This window comes from Coregonus lavaretus, assembly GCF_964263955.1.
Source record: "Coregonus lavaretus genome assembly, contig: HAP1_SCAFFOLD_601, whole genome shotgun sequence".
NCBI classification, from domain to species: Eukaryota; Metazoa; Chordata; class Actinopteri; order Salmoniformes; family Salmonidae; genus Coregonus; species Coregonus lavaretus.
In genome coordinates this window covers 14,474-31,832 of record NW_028165085.1, presented here as the reverse complement: position 1 = coordinate 31,832, position 17,359 = coordinate 14,474, and the positions used below count along the sequence as shown (strand labels likewise).

At 45.7% G+C, this 17,359-nt stretch overlaps 1 protein-coding gene across 1 annotated transcript in view; it reads left to right on the top strand.

Moving 5' to 3' along the window:
- Positions 1-16,411, top strand: part of LOC311116286 (ankyrin repeat and IBR domain-containing protein 1-like) — a 72,710-nt gene extending 56,299 nt beyond the window's left edge. Inside the window, exons 18-22 of the mRNA XM_084191388.1 lie at positions 5,226-5,328; positions 9,295-9,338; positions 9,695-11,589; positions 11,625-12,814; positions 12,885-16,411. Coding sequence (XP_084047514.1) covers positions 5,226-5,328; positions 9,295-9,338; positions 9,695-10,612 — 1,065 coding nt within the window. The 3' untranslated portion in view covers positions 10,613-11,589; positions 11,625-12,814; positions 12,885-16,411. The remainder of the gene's footprint in view (positions 1-5,225; positions 5,329-9,294; positions 9,339-9,694; positions 11,590-11,624; positions 12,815-12,884) is intronic.
- Positions 16,412-17,359: the final 948 nt, after the last annotated feature.

The window sequence follows — 17,359 nt, the reverse complement described above, 5'->3', positions numbered from 1 at the left end:
AGTAGATGGGTCTATTCTGTCTGACCATGTTATACAGTAGATGGGTCTATTCTGTCTGACCATGTTATACAGTAGATGGGTCTATTCTGACCATGTTATACAGTAGATGGGTCTATTCTGTCTGACCATGTTATACAGTAGATGGGTCTATTCTGTCTGACCATGTTATACAGTAGATGGGTCTATTCTGTCTGACCATGTTATACAGTAGATGGGTCTATTCTGACCATGTTATACAGTAGATGGGTCTATTCTGACCATGTTATACAGTAGATGGGTCTATTCTGACCATGTTATACAGTAGATGGGTCTATTCTGACCATGTTATACAGTAGATGGGTCTATTCTGTCTGACCATGTTATACAGTAGATGGGTCTATTCTGACCATGTTATACAGTAGATGGGTCTATTCTGACCATGTTATACAGTAGATGGGTCTATTCTGACCATGTTATACAGTAGATGGGTCTATTCTGTCTGACCATGTTATACAGTAGATGGGTCTATTCTGTCTGACCATGTTATACAGTAGATGGGTCTATTCTGACCATGTTATACAGTAGATGGGTCTATTCTGACCATGTTATACAGTAGATGGGTCTATTCTGTCTGACCATGTTATACAGTAGATGGGTCTATTCTGACCATGTTATACAGTAGATGGGTCTATTCTGACCATGTTATACAGTAGATGGGTCTATTCTGACCATGTTATACAGTAGATGGGTCTATTCTGTCTGACCATGTTATACAGTAGATGGGTCTATTCTGACCATGTTATACAGTAGATGGGTCTATTCTGTCAGTCCATGTTATACAGTAGATGGGTCTATTCTGACCATGTTATACAGTAGATGGGTCTATTCTGACCATGTTATACAGTAGATGGGTCTATTCTGTCTGACCATGTTATACAGTAGATGGGTCTATTCTGACCATGTTATACAGTAGATGGGTCTATTCTGTCTGACCATGTTATACAGTAGATGGGTCTATTCTGACCATGTTATACAGTAGATGGGTCTATTCTGACCATGTTATACAGTAGATGGGTCTATTCTGTCTGACCATGTTATACAGTAGATGGGTCTATTCTGTCTGACCATGTTATACAGTAGATGGGTCTATTCTGTCTGACCATGTTATACAGTAGATGGGTCTATTCTGTCTGACCATGTTATACAGTAGTTCTGTCTCTTTAATAATCAGGGCAGAACATCTCCTTCTACTCTGGATGCCATATTCACTTGGATCGACCCCCCCCCCCTCCTCCTCCTCCTCCTCATCTTCCTCCTCACCTTCCTCCTCATCTTCCTCCTCACCTTCCTCCTCATCTTCCTCTTCCTCCTCCTCCTCTTCCTCTGCCTCATCATCTTCATCATCATCATCTTCCTCCTCCTCTTCCTCCTCCTCTTCCTCCTCCTCATCTTCCTCCTCATCTTCATCATCTTCCTCCTCCTCTTTCCCCCAGGATACCCATAAGTCATCAGTATTGGAACGTTGCATATAAGATGAAGATGCGTCCCTCTACAGATTCACTCATCTCTTCTATTCTTCCTTGTAGTTAATGAAGGTTGCATTTTCCCTGGAATGGATTGACAATGCCTTACATCTGTAATGCCGTCATCTCTGTATCATAACAATACCAGCTAGCTACCAGCATGATTTGGCTTTTCTTTTTGTTAAACCGTGCATACATACAACCTCTGTATGAGCAATTTAAAAATAGATGACTGACTCCCCTCCAGTTAAAATGCTTTGGAGATGTGAAATCTGAAGGCATGAAATCTGAGAGGGTGTTTGATATGCCATCTTGTTATACAGTATTTGTTAATGTCTTTGATCTTATGAGCTGCATGGGATTTGGTGGATGAGGACATTCCATGTATTTATTTCTGCGTGCCAAGACCGCTTGGGGGCCACTGGTGCTAATCTTAGAAGGAGTACGTGATGGAATATCCTGACTAGGGTGCAACACGCCACCATATGATGGCTGTCTGCCAGGGGTTCAGACAGTGCTGTGATACCATGATGGCTGTCTGCCAGGGGTTCAGACAGTGCTGTGATACCATGATGGCTGTCTGCCAGGGGTTCAGACAGTGCTGTGATACCATGATGGCTGTCTGCCAGGGGTTCAGACAGTGCTGTGATACCATGATGGCTGTCTGCCAGGGGTTCAGACAGTGCTATGATACCATGATGGCTGTCTGCCAGGGGTTCAGACAGTGCTGTGATACCATGATGGCTGTCTGCCAGGGGTTCAGACAGTGCTGTGATACCATGATGGCTGTCTGCCAGGGGTTCAGACAGTGCTGTGATACCATGATGGCTGTCTGCCAGGGGTTCAGACAGTGCTGTGATACCATGATGGCTGTCTGCCAGGGGTTCAGACAGTGCTGTGATACCATGATGGCTGTCTGCCAGGGGTTCAGACAGTGCTGTGATACCATGATGGCTGTCTGCCAGGGGTTCAGACAGTGCTGTGATACCATGATGGCTGTCTGCCAGGGGTTCAGACAGTGCTGTGATACCATGATGGCTGTCTGCCAGGGGTTCAGACAGTGCTGTGATACCATGATGGCTGTCTGCCAGGGGTTCAGACAGTGCTGTGATACCATGATGGCTGTCTGCCAGGGGTTCAGACAGTGCTGTGATACCATGATAGCTGTCTGCCAGGGGTTCAGACAGTGCTGTGATACCATGATGGCTGTCTGCCAGGGGTTCAGACAGTGCTATGATACCATGATGGCTGTCTGCCAGGGGTTCAGACAGTGCTGTGATACCATGATGGCTGTCTGCCAGGGGTTCAGACAGTGCTGTGATACCATGATGGCTGTCTGCCAGGGGTTCAGACAGTGCTGTGATACCATGATGGTTGTCTGCCAGGGGTTCAGACAGTGCTGTGATACCATGATAGCTGTCTGCCAGGGGTTCAGACAGTGCTGTGATACCATGATGGCTGTCTGCCAGGGGTTCAGACAGTGCTGTGATACCATGATGGCTGTCTGCCAGGGGTTCAGACAGTGCTGTGATACCATGATAGCTGTCTGCCAGGGGTTCAGACAGTGCTGTGATACCATGATGGCTGTCTGCCAGGGGTTCAGACAGTGCTGTGATACCATGATGGCTGTCTGCCAGGGGTTCAGACAGTGCTGTGATACCATGATGGCTGTCTGCCAGGGGTTCAGACAGTGCTGTGATACCATGATGGCTGTCTGCCAGGGGTTCAGACAGTGCTGTGATACCATGATGGTTGTCTGCCAGGGGTTCAGACAGTGCTTTGATACCATGATGGCTGTCTGCCAGGGGTTCAGACAGTGCTGTGATACCATGATGGCTGTCTGCCAGGGGTTCAGACAGTGCTGTGATACCATGATGGCTGTCTGCCAGGGGTTCAGACAGTGCTGTGATACCATGATGGCTGTCTGCCAGGGGTTCAGACAGTGCTGTGATACCATGATGGCTGTCTGCCAGGGGTTCAGACAGTGCTGTGATACCATGATGGCTGTCTGCCAGGGGTTCAGACAGTGCTGTGATACCATGATGGCTGTCTGCCAGGGGTTCAGACAGTGCTGTGATACCATGATGGCTGTCTGCCAGGGGTTCAGACAGTGCTGTGATACCATGATGGCTGTCTGCCAGGGGTTCAGACAGTGCTGTGATACCATGATGGCTGTCTGCCAGGGGTTCAGACAGTGCTATGATACCATGATGGCTGTCTGCCAGGGGTTCAGACAGTGCTGTGATACCATGATGGCTGTCTGCCAGGGGTTCAGACAGTGCTGTGATACCATGATAGCTGTCTGCCAGGGGTTCAGACAGTGCTGTGATACCATGATGGCTGTCTGCCAGGGGTTCAGACAGTGCTGTGATACCATGATGGCTGTCTGCCAGGGGTTCAGACAGTGCTGTGATACCATGATGGCTGTCTGCCAGGGGTTCAGACAGTGCTGTGATACCATGATAGCTGTCTGCCAGGGGTTCAGACAGTGCTGTGATACCATGATAGCTGTCTGCCAGGGGTTCAGACATTGCTTTGATACCATGATGGCTGTCTGCCAGGGGTTCAGACAGTGCTGTGATACCATGATGGCTGTCTGCCAGGGGTTTAGACAGTGCTGTGATACCATGATGGCTGTCTGCCAGGGGTTCAGACAGTGCTGTGATACCATGATGGCTGTCTGCCAGGGGTTCAGACAGTGCTGTGATACCATGATGGCTGTCTGCCAGGGGTTCAGACAGTGCTGTGATACCATGATGGCTGTCTGCCAGGGCTTCAGACAGTGCTGTGATACCATGATGGCTGTCTGCCAGGGGTTCAGACAGTGCTGTGATACCATGATGGCTGTCTGCCAGGGGTTCAGACAGTGCTGTGATACCATGATGGCTGTCTGCCAGGGGTTCAGACAGTGCTGTGATACCATGATGGCTGTCTGCCAGGGGTTCAGACAGTGCTGTGATACCATGATGGCTGTCTGCCAGGGGTTCAGACAGTGCTGTGATACCATGATGGCTGTCTGCCAGGGGTTCAGACAGTGCTGTGATACCATGATGGCTGTCTGCCAGGGGTTCAGACAGTGCTGTGATACCATGATGGCTGTCTGCCAGGGGTTCAGACAGTGCTGTGATACCATGATGGCTGTCTGCCAGGGGTTCAGACAGTGCTATGATACCATGATGGCTGTGTTTTTGCCTCAGTGGATCGATGTTAACGTTTTCTGCCCGTTCCCAAAAGCATTTGGTGCGCGTTCAGTTAGGTCTTAAAGCTCAGGCTTACGCACTAATTAATTCCAGATATCCTCAAATAATGAAAGAAAAACCTCAATGTAGCCTACAGATAGAAATTGCACAATAATGTTTAAGGTATTGTTTTCTCTTTATTCAACCCGCCACCCACCCGCCCGCCCTTCATCCACACAACGTTTCATGACCCTCAACCCACCCGCCCCGCGGGGACTGCGGGTTATGAGTCAACCCGCGCATCACTATCAGACAGTGGATGTCTGGAGAATGTGGCTCTATCTCAATTTGTGTCTTTCTGGGATTCAGTGTATCCCTCACCTCCTTTTAACTGCGTTGGATGAGAACGTCAGCGGTCTGAATAGAGAGGATGTGAGGAGTCAAGGAAATGCAATTGAGATTCTCCCATTATATATGTGTGTACGTTGTGACGTACGACCTGTGACCTGTGACGTCATCATGTGTTATGTGGTTGTCCCTACAGGAGTATGCAGAGTTCCAGTACCGGCGGAGACACAGAGATCGTCAGCAGAGGAGACAGAGGGGGGACATTCCCGATCATGGCGAACACAGCGACAGCACTTTAGGTAATAATGAATGAATAACTAAAAGATAGATGGATAGATACTATAGCTTTTACTGGATGCTCAAAGTGCTTTAAACTAGCCATCACAGTGCTTTAAACTAGCCATCACAGTGCTTTAAACTAGCCATCACAGTGCTTTAAACTAGCCATCACGGTGCTTTAAACAAGCCATCACGGTGCTTTAAACTAGCCATCACAGTGCTTTAAACTAGCCATCACAGTGCTTTAAACTAGCCATCACAGTGCTTTAAACTAGCCATCACAGTGCTTTAAACTAGCCATCACAGTGCTTTAAACTAGCCATCACAGTGCTTTAAACTAGCCATCACAGTGCTTTAAACTAGCCATCACGGTGCTTTAAACTAGCCATCACGGTGCTTTAAACTAGCCAACACGGTGCTTTTAACTAGCCATCACGGTGCTTTAAACTAGCCATCACGGTGCTTTAAACTAGCCATCACGGTGCTTTAAACTAGCCATCACGGTGCTTTAAACTAGCCATCACAGTGCTTTAAACTAGCCATCACAGTGCTTTAAACTAGCCATCACAGTGCTTTAAACTAGCCATCACAGTGCTTTAAACTAGCCATCACAGTGCTTTAAACTAGCCATCACAGTGCTTTAAACTAGCCATCACAGTGCTTTAAACTTGCCATCACAGTGCTTTAAACTTGCCATCACAGTGCTTTAAACTAGCCATCACAGTGCTTTAAACTAGCCATCACAGTGAAATAAAAATATGATATTCAACTGAAAGACGATGCCCAGAGCTTATCCATGATGTTGCACAAGGATTTAAGTCAGTAAGTCCGATGCGCTCAGGGTTTCGTTAAGTAGCCTATCATTTGAGCGGCATCATGAACAAAGTCCCTGTAGCCCGTAATCATTTCACTTCCTCTGTGAGAACCATGAGCGCAGGATGTCTGACTTGGCTTTGCTGTACCGCAGCCAAATAGCCTTCCGCCACTGTTATTGGATGACAATTTCAGAATTTTAACAGACTTCTATCCGGAAAATAGCTTACCAAATGTTTATGGCTATCGTAAGGTGAATGCACCAATTTGTAAGTCGCTCTGGATAAGAGCGTCTGCTAAATGACAAAAATTTTAAAATGTAAAATGTTTACATACGGTTAGCATGCTAGCTAGCTACACTGACCGCTGTCAGAGTCCTAGCGGGTATATTTCTCTCCAGTCCACGTGGAATTCACGGCGACGTTCAGACCCCCAATTCCTGAATATGTATTAGGCGCACTAGAGGTCTTCGTTGGTCCAAAAATGTGGACCCGTTCCGAAATGGATCCGTGGCTTTCCCAACCGACCCGATATGCACGAATACATTTTCAAAAAATGGAGACCCGTTAAGAATGGACCCTAGGGCAGTCAGACCCGTTCCGAAAAGGCCCGTGGGAAAAACAGACCTAAAACAGACCCGTGCTGGTTCGGATCCGAGACCCGTTCAGATACCAGAGTAGAGAGAAGAGAGATAAACCTCCAGCTGGTCGCTGCCAGCGCCATCAATAAACAAGACATCAATAAACAAGCCATCAATAAACAAGACATCAATAAACAAGACATCAAGCCATCAATAAACAAGCCATCAATAAACAAGCCATCAATAAACAAGACATCAATAAACAAGACATCAATAAACAAGACATCAATAAACAAGCCATATTGGCCAAATGATACATTTACATTTACATTTTAGTCATTTAGCAGAAGCTCTTATCCAGAGCGACTTACAGGAGCAATTAGGGTTAAGTGCCTTGCTCAAGGGCACATCGACAGATTTTTCACCTAGTCGGCTCGGGGATTAGAACCAGCGACCTTTCGGTTACTGGCACAACGCTCTTAACCACTAAGCTACCTGCCTGCCGATCCACTGTTATGTGTCCTTAAAAACTGCCTATAACAAATTGCAGCAAAAAAAAGTATTTGTTGTGTTTCGATCTGTAGCATATTAAAAACGTTATAGTCTATTGTTTTATAGTTTTTTTTTTTACCTTCCTAAAAACAATAATTGTCCACCTCGCGGTTCAGCTGTCGGAGATTTGATCACTAAATGCATCAGGGCATTGCATGCATACGCCTACAGGCTTCGGTGTCCTCTGTATAATATTAGTATTCAATCAATATAAAGGAAGAGAAGCTTTTAGTTCGAGCCCTAGAGAGACGGAAAGTGAGATGCCGGAACCATGTTCCCGACACCGACATGAATGTCTTTATTCTTGTCGGATAGGCTACAGCTGCTGTACAGATACAGGCGTACAGGAGGCTAATTTGTAAATCGATCAGAATATATTTTTTATTTTAAAAAAATAAGCATTATTGTTAGATTAAAAGAGTAACTGTGGCCTAAAACATTCTTCCTTCATCTAAAGTTCAACTGTGGGAGTCAGCTGGGGGGCGCCGGTGCGTTCTGCCTTCGTAGGCGTGCTGTAGCTAAGCCTAATGATAGTAACACCAATCCTTCACAAACGTTTCTTAACTTTATCAGGGTAATAATCAATATCACACAAAATGGGGACTTCAAATAAGCCTATGGCACGTCGAGGGAACTGTAGCCTACTGTTCAAGTATTGGCCCCGTGTAGCTCAGTTGGTAGAGCATGGCGCTTGCAACGCCAGGGTTGTGGGTTCGTTTCCCACGGGGGGGGCAGTATGAAAAAATGTATGGACTCACTAACTGTAAGTCGCTCTGGAAAAGAGCGTCTGCTAAAATGACTAAAATGTAAAAATGTACTTCCCCTTCTCAGCTTCTCGTCAGCACACTCTTTCTCCTCTGTCCTTTTTACTTCAATAAAAAAAAGGGTCTCCATCTTCGCAATCAACAGTAGCCAAGGCTCCTTTCACAGTCACTCTCTCTCTCTCCTTGTCCTCAGCAGGCGGCGCGCGTGAGGGTTAGCAGCTGTAACCAGTTTCAGCTGGACATAAGCCATGTGTTTTATTGAGTTGCAACTGGCTGAAACGGATAACAGCTCGCTCAGTTCTCATAACGTTTACATGACATCACCTCACACATGTTCAATTAACAGAGGACGGGGTCCAGTTAACAGAGGACGGGGTCCAGTTAGTAAATCTACTTTAATTGCGCATACCCGAGACCCGCGGCATTTATATCAGACCCGATCCGGACCCACTCAGGTTCCCGGGTAGGAATCTCGGGAATTTCGGCCCTGTTGGACCCGTGAAGACCTGTAGTTCACACCCCCAGTTCCTGAATATGTATTAGGAGCCTAGGGTCATCATTCGGAAGTGGAACTAAACAGGCATTTCTGCTGTAGGACAGGAATTCCATTGAAATAGGGGCGGCCCTGTGGGTGTGGCTTTAAACAAGCCATCACACTGCCAACTCACGTCATCTCACTACTAATGTGTAGCACCCACTGTGTGTGTTCTGCAGGGATCTGTCTACCTGGTATTTCTATAGGATATCCAGCTATGACTGTGTGTGTTCTGCAGGTATCTGTCTACCTGGTATTTCTATAGGATATCCAGCTATGACTGTGTGTGTTCTGCAGGTATCTGTCTACCTGGTATTTCTATAGGATATCCAGCTATGACTGTGTGTGTTCTGCAGGTATCTGTCTACCTGGTATTTCTATAGGATATCCAGCTATGACTGTGTGTGTTCTGCAGGTATCTGTCTACCTGGTATTTCTATAGGATATCCAGCTATGACTGTGTGTGTTCTGCAGGTATCTTTCTACCTGGTATTTCTATAGGATATCCAGCTATGACTGTATGTTTCCTAAACGTTTCCTAAAAGGTTGATTGTGTTTCTGTCCCCATTTTAATGGGTCAGTGTTTTCACCACGTGAATGACTGCTTTCCTGGGAAAAAGTAACGGAGGAATAACAGCTAGCTATTCCTTTGCTGGGAAGGCCTTGAATGGTTTGAGCTCTGAGTTTGTCAGCGTGATTGTTCTGTTACATTGACTGACTGGGTTTTTTTATTCATGAACAGACAGACAGGAAATTGGAGGAGGTCGAAGACACGCCCCCCCCACGGTGAGTTCAGTGTTTTCATGTCGTCTGTGTATTCGTCTTCCTCCCTGCCTAACGATTTATCTCTTATTATATAATTTATATAAGACGGATAGTTTATTGACAAAATACGTTTTGGGACCAATGTCAAGTTGAAGACTTGCCGGTATAAAATGGTTTTATTTCTTACTTTTGATAACATTTTATTTTACTGTCTGTCTTCACACAAATGTATCTTACGTCATAACAACACCTTACAAGACATAGAAACAGCACCAATAGGTTTAAACAGACTAAATATTTATATTCTACAAGACCTTCGTCCCTCTTTCCACATGAAATGCATACTTTCCCCCCATCGTTATGTCTATGTGTTACAGGGCTTGGGCTCATTGGATGAGGACGATCCCAACATCCTGTTGGCTATCCAGCTGTCACTCCAAGAGTCTGGGTTGGCGACGGGCGGGGACACTCCAGACTTCTTGTCCAATGAGGCGTCCCTGGGGGCCATCGGCACCTCCCTCCCCTCCAGGCTGGACGCGGGGCCCCAGGGGGTGGAGGTGGGGCCCCGGGGAGCCATCAGCAGCTCAGAGCTCCTGGAGCTGGGGGATAGTCTCATGAGACTAGGCAACATGAGGACCATCGGCAGCCAGCACCAGTATGAAAGGTCTCCAGGGGTCCAGGCCCCACACCAGCACTACAGCAACCACAATCTCAACCCGTTCAGGGAGCCTTCTTCGGGTACGGCTCTATTCTCATCATCCAGTGATACTACGGACTCCACTACCACCACCTCAACAGGGCTCCAGGACCCCTCACACCCCAACACTAACCTGCTGGGCAACATCATGGCCTGGTTCCATGACATGAACCCTCAGAGCATCACCCTCATCCCCTCCTCCTCCACCACCACCACCACCACCTCCTCAGACACAGACCTAGACTTCAACACAGCAGCGCAGATCACAGCCAGCACTAACCTCCACCAGCCCCATGCCAAGCCCCAGGGGGGTGAGGGCGAGCTGGGGGAAGATGGGGACTGTTTCCCCTTCCTTTCCCAGGGCCTGGAGGAGATGGAGGCTGAGAGGGAGAGGCCCATCCAGCTAGAACTGGTGGTGGGGTTGGAGGCCATGGCCCTGCCCTACATGGCGACTTCCGGGACAGGGGACCGGGGCGGGGAGAGGCTCGGTGGGGGTAACGTCGTTCACGTTGACACGCCCATGTGTGACTCTGTGACCTCTGACCTTCTGCCCAGCACCAGCTCTTCAGAGTGGGAGGAGCAGATACACCTGGTCTGATTGGTGGAAAAATCTTAAGTGGGAGGAGGAGATACACCTGGTCTGATTTTGTGATTGGACGAAAACTCTGAGTTGGAGGAGCCAACTCTCCTGGTCTGATGGAAGACAGAAGCCTTCAGAGAAGCCATGCAGAGAGAGAGAGCGAAAGAGGACCAATCCTGACTGAGAGGGGACATTACCAAGTAGCCAGTGATGGTGTTGGGGGAATTAATCCTGACTTGATTGTAGTGCAGTAGAAGATATATTATGAGGAATGTATACAAGTATACATCAGACACTTGATAGCTGATCAATATTGGCATGTGATGCCCCCAGGGTAAAAGACGGATGGATGACTGGATGGATTCCTATAAAGCGGGATGGAAGATGTTTGAATGGGTGTTATAGGTATTATATTACCCAAATGGATATTTGCTGATAAGATGATGAACAAGTTGCTTCTCTCAGATGATCTGTTTTAGATTACAACATGAGGTGATGCAATGTTGTAGTGTATTATTATAGTCAATACATTTGCAGGAGTTTTTGATCTAATATTTTCTGATATTGATAATAAGATATTTTTTTTTATATTCTGCTGGAGTATAAGAGCCGACTGTATTGTGTTTGGACTTGGTTCTGAGGGAGGTTGGAATCAGCTGTACAGGAGAGTTCTGAGGGAGGTTGGAATCAGCTGTACAGGAGAGTTCTGAGGGAGGTTGGAATCAGCTGTACAGGAGAGTTCTGAGGGAGGTTGGAATCAGCTGTACAGGAGAGTTCTGAGGGAGGTTGGAATCAGCTGTACAGGAGAGTTCTGAGGGAGGTTGGAATCAGCTGTACAGGAGAGTTCTGAGGGAGGTTGGAATCAGCTGTACAGGAGAGTTCTGAGGGAGGTTGGAATCAGCTGTACAGGAGAGTTCTGAGGGAGGTTGGAATCAGCTGTACAGGAGAGTTCTGAGGGAGGTTGGAATCAGCTGTACAGGAGAGTTCTGAGGGAGGTTGTAATCAGCTGTACATGAGAGTTCTGAGGGAGGTTGTAATCAGCTGTACAGGAGAGTTCTGAGGGAGGTTGTAATCAGCTGTACAGGAGAGTTCTGAGGGAGGTTGGAATCAGCTGTACAGGAGAGTTCTGAGGGAGGTTGGAATCAGCTGTACAGGAGAGTTCTGCGGGAGGTTGTAATCAGATGTACAGGAGAGTTCTGAGGGAGGTTGTAATCAGCTGTACAGGAGAGTTCTGAGGGAGGTTGTAATCAGCTGTACAGGAGAGTTCTGAGGGAGGTTGTAATCAGCTGTACAGGAGAGTTCTGAGGGAGGTTGTAATCAGCTGTACATGATAGTTCTGAGGGAGGTTGTAATCAGCTGTACAGGAGAGTTCTGAGGGAGGTTGTAATCAGCTGTACAGGAGAGTTCTGAGGGAGGTTGTAATCAGCTGTACAGGAGAGTTCTGAGGGAGGTTGTAATCAGCTGTACAGGAGAGTTCTGAGGGAGGTTGTAATCAGCTGTACAGGAGAGTTCTGAGGGAGGTTGGAATCAGCTGTACAGGAGAGTTCTGAGGGAGGTTGGAATCAGCTGTACAGGATAGTTCTGAGGGAGGTTGTAATCAGCTGTACAGGAGAGTTCTGAGGGAGGTTGTAATCAGCTGTACAGGAGAGTTCTGAGGGAGGTTGTAATCAGCTGTACAGGAGAGTTCTGAGGGAGGTTGTAATCAGCTGTACAGGAGAGTTCTGAGGGAGGTTGTAATCAGCTGTACATGATAGTTCTGAGGGAGGTTGTAATCAGCTGTACAGGAGTGTTCTGAGGGAGGTTGTAATCAGCTGTACAGGAGAGTTCTGAGGGAGGTTGTAATCAGCTGTACAGGAGTGTTCTGAGGGAGGTTGTAATCAGCTGTACATGAGAGTTCTGAGGGAGGTTGGAATCAGCTGTACAGGAGAGTTCTGAGGGAGGTTGTAATCAGCTGTACATGAGAGTTCTGAGGGAGGTTTGAATCAGCTGTACAGGAGAGTTCTGAGGGAGGTTGTAATCAGCTGTACAGGAGAGTTCTGAGGGAGGTTGTAATCAGCTGTACAGGAGAGTTCTGAGGGAGGTTGGAATCAGCTGTACAGGAGAGTTCTGAGGGAGGTTGTAATCAGCTGTACAGGAGAGTTCTGAGGGAGGTTGGAATCAGCTGTACAGGAGAGTTCTGAGGGAGGTTGGAATCAGCTGTACAGGAGAGTTCTGAGGGAGGTTGTAATCAGCTGTACATGAGAGTTCTGAGGGAGGTTTGAATCAGCTGTACAGGAGAGTTCTGAGGGAGGTTGTAATCAGCTGTACAGGAGAGTTCTGAGGGAGGTTGTAATCAGCTGTACAGGAGAGTTCTGAGGGAGGTTGGAATCAGCTGTACAGGAGAGTTCTGAGGGAGGTTGGAATCAGCTGTACAGGAGAGTTCTGAGGGAGGTTGGAATCAGCTGTACAGGAGAGTTCTGAGGGAGGTTGGAATCAGCTGTACAGGTGAGTTCTGAGGGAGGTTGGAATCAGCTGTACAGGAGAGTTCTGAGGGAGGTTGGAATCAGCTGTACAGGAGAGTTCTGAGGGAGGTTGTAATCAGCTGTACAGGAGAGTTCTGAGGGAGGTTGTAATCAGCTGTACAGGAGAGTTCTGAGGGAGGTTGGAATCAGCTGTACAGGAGAGTTCTGAGGGAGGTTGGAATCAGCTGTACAGGAGAGTTCTGAGGGAGGTTGTAATCAGCTGTACAGGAGAGTTCTGAGGGAGGTTGTAATCAGCTGTACAGGAGAGTTCTGAGGGAGGTTGTAATCAGCTGTACAGGACAGCAGTGCCGTGCTGTGATGCGTGTTTCTAGTCGTTTTAATTATACCAATATAACAGTACTCTCAGTCCCATCCAGATCTGCCTAATGTGTCGGTAAGTTCTTAGGTGCCAAACACTGGCTAACAAAAGCACAGTTTGTAATCACCAAGTGGACTCCAAGCGAATTGTGCCTGCTAAGATCTATTAGACCTTGTTGTACTGAACCCATTTAGAAGACTGACTGACAGTATTCGTAAAGATACGCAGGCGAGCAGCCCTGACAGGAGAATAGAAAGTAACATCATCGTTGCTGCTGCTGTTCGCTCAGTAGGAAAACAACAGTAGTTAAGAGATGAATTGTAATCAGATAACTTGTTTATACCTAATCGCTGTAGTAAAGATGTCACTGGTCATTCTAAACTAGTACAGGGCGGCATTCTCAGACACAGAGTATACCTAGTCCTGGGCTAAACATCACTTTCAATGGAGATTCTCCATCGACCCTGCTTTCTAGTCCAGAACTAGGTTCAGGCCTAATCTGTGTCCAGGAAACCAGCCCATAAAGCTAAATAAACTCTTATAAAGTTCAAGCCTTGATGGGACAGTAGAGGGGTTCAGCGGGTCTTAAAAACGGTTCTCTACACGATTCATTACAGTGCCTTTGTGTCAATCTTTTTTACATTTATTGCCACATTTTCCTGAGGTCTTACAGAAATTAATGGTGTGTAGCTACATTATTGATATATACAAAAGTATGTGGACACCCCTTCAAATTAGTGGATTCGGCTATTTCAGCCACACCCGTTGCTGACCGGTGTATACAATCGAGCACACAGCCATGCAATCTCCATAGACAAACATTGGCAGTAGAATGGCCTTACTGAAGAGCTCAGTGACTTTCAACGTGGCAACGTCATAGGATGCCACCTTTCCAACAAGTCAGTTCGTTAAATTTCTGCCCTGCTGGAGATGCCCCCGGTCAACAGTAAGTGCTGTTATTGCTAAGTGGAAACGTCTAGGAGCAACAACGGCTCAGCCGCGAAGTGGTAGGCCACGCAAGCTCACAGAACGGGACCGCTGACTGCTGAAGTGCGTAGCACGTAGAAATCATCTTTCCTCGGTTGCAACACTCACTACCGAGTTCCAAACTGCCTCTGGAAGCAACGTCAGCACAAGAACTGTTCGTCAGAAGCTTCATGAAATGTGTTTCCATGGCCAAGCAGCCGCACACAAGGCTAAGATCGCCATGCGCAATGCCAAGTGTCGGCTGGAGGGGTGTAAAGCTCGCCGCCATTGGACTCTGAAGCAGTGAAAACACGTTCTCTGGAGTGATGAATCACGCTTCACCATTTGGCAGTCTCACGGACTAATCAGGGTTTGGCGGATGCCAGGAGAACACTACCTGCCCGAATGCATAGTGCCAACTATAAAGTTTGGTGGAGGAGGAATAATGGTCAGGGGCGGTTTTTCATGGTTCGGGCTAGGCCCCTTAGTTCCAGTGAAAGGAAATCTTAACGCTACAGCATACAATTACATTCTAGACGATTCTGTGCTCCCAACTTTGTGGCAACAGTTTGGGGAAGGCCCTTTCCTGTTTCAGCATGACAATGCCCCATGCACAAAGCTAGGTCCATACAGAAATGGTGTGTCGAGATCGGTGTGGAAGAACTTGACTGGCCCGCACAAAGCCCTGACCTCAACCCCATTGAACACCTTTGGGATGAATTGGAACGCCGACTGCGAGCCAGGCCTTATCGCCCAACATCAGTAATCACCTCACTAATGCTCTTGTGGCTGAATGGAAGCAATGTTCCAACATCTAGTGGAAAGCCTTCCCAGAAGAGTGGAGGCTGTTATAGCAGCTAAGGGGGGGGGGACCAACTCCATATTAATACCAATGTTTTTGCAATGAGATGTTTGACGAGCAGGTGTCCACATACTTTTGGTCATGCAGTGTAAAAACTACAAAGACACGTTATAGGAATTAAACTCATAAAACTAACACGTGTCCAAACTTGATACTTTTTAAATACATTTTTATATCCATTTGTAGCCTCTCTTTAGTGTGGTTCCAGATTTGTTTCCGGATCGTTTTATAAAATGCATTTATTAAGTATAACTCTGATTTTACTTGATGATGTATATTGAACACTGTTTGACATATCTGTGGGTCGATAACTGAACTACAAGTTTATGACGAGTGTTGACTTTGGAAAGGTATTTGTAAAGTGTATTCTGGAACAGAAAACACTATATATTGAAAAACGGACTTATTTATTTAAAATTGAAAGTTTCTTATTACGATTGAAAATGGATATTAAGATATACTTAATAACTGATTTGAGAAAAAAATATGATGTATTGATTTATCGCCTATAAAGTATTTGTGAAATATAAATAATATTGATATTTCAAAGTTTCACTTTTGGAATTGATCGTTATCCAATCTAGTGTGATTTGTATTGAAGTAATCGTAAACTGGCCATTGAAACAACCGCTAAAGAAAAGTATTGCATTGAAATGTGTTTAGCAACCGCTAAAGAAACGTATTGCATTGAAATGTGTTTAGCAACCGCTAAAAACAACGTATTGCATTGAAATGTGTTTAGCAACCGCTAAAAAAAACGTATTGCATTGAAATGTGTTTAGCAACCGCTAAAAAAAACGTATTGCATTGAAATGTGTTTAGCAACCGCTAAAGAAACGTATTGCATTGAAATGTGTTTAGCAACCGTTAAAGCTGTGAGTGCCATACGTGGGGACCTCAGTAATGTAAATCGGTTGAGTTGTCCTTGATGTAACAGTATGCTGTGCATGAAATGAGTAAAACAGAAAATAACGTTGAATTTGGACGTTATTGGCATTTTACTTCTTTTTTTTAAATGGCAAACGTATGTTGTAAGCCATTTACATTTTTATTATAAAGCAACTAATCCTTGAAATGCGATTTGCACTTTCATAGTCTATACTTTAAACATTCCCTCTTTATATGAAAAACATACTGTTTGATGTGTGGCCAATAAACCTTGAGTTTTACGACTGAGTGGAATGTATTTTTTTCTATACAAAAACATTAAAATCTATATCAATCTTAACCAGTGCTTTCTATTGAGATTTACATTTTAGTCATTTAGCAGGACATTTCAGCTTTTCATTTAAAAAAAATTATATTTAAGGGGGTGGATCATCTTTAATATTTCCGATAGATTGTGGCTTCCATTAATGTAATTGTTTGCATCATTTCCAATCCCCTTATATATATTTTTAAAATATATTTTCCTTTATTATTTTCCCCTAACCCTACCTCCCTTCCCCTAATTGGAGTAAACTAGTGGGAAACAACACTTAGGCTTCTACCTCCAGCTTATGCATACTATATACAGTACATTTTATGGACACAGTATATTTTACATTAGTTATCTCGTTATTTTTAGTCCCACCCTTCAGCTCCACTCAACCCCTCCCATCTACAGTGGGGAGAACAAGTATTTGATACACTGCCGATTTTGCAGGTTTTCCTACTTACAAAGCATGTAGAGGTCTGTAATTTTTATCGTAGGTACACTTCAACTGTGAGAGACGGAATCTAAAACAAAAATCCAGAAAATCACATTGTATGATTTGTAAGTAATTAATTTGCATTTTATTGCATGACATACGTATTTGATACATCAGAAAAGCAGAACTTAATATTTGGTACAGAAACCTTTGTTTGCAATTACAGAGATCATACGTTTCCTGTAGGTCTTGACCAGGTTTGCACACACTGCAGCAGGGATTTTGGCCCACTGCTCCATACAGACCTACTCCAGATCCTTCAGGTTTCGGTGCTGTCGCTGGGCAATACGGACTTTCAGCTCCCTCCAAAGATCTTTTTATTGGGTTCAGGTCTGGAGACTGGCTAGGCCACTCCAGGACCTTGAGATGCTTCTTACGGAGCCACTCCTTAGTTGCCCTGGCTGTGTATTTCGGGTCGTTGTCATG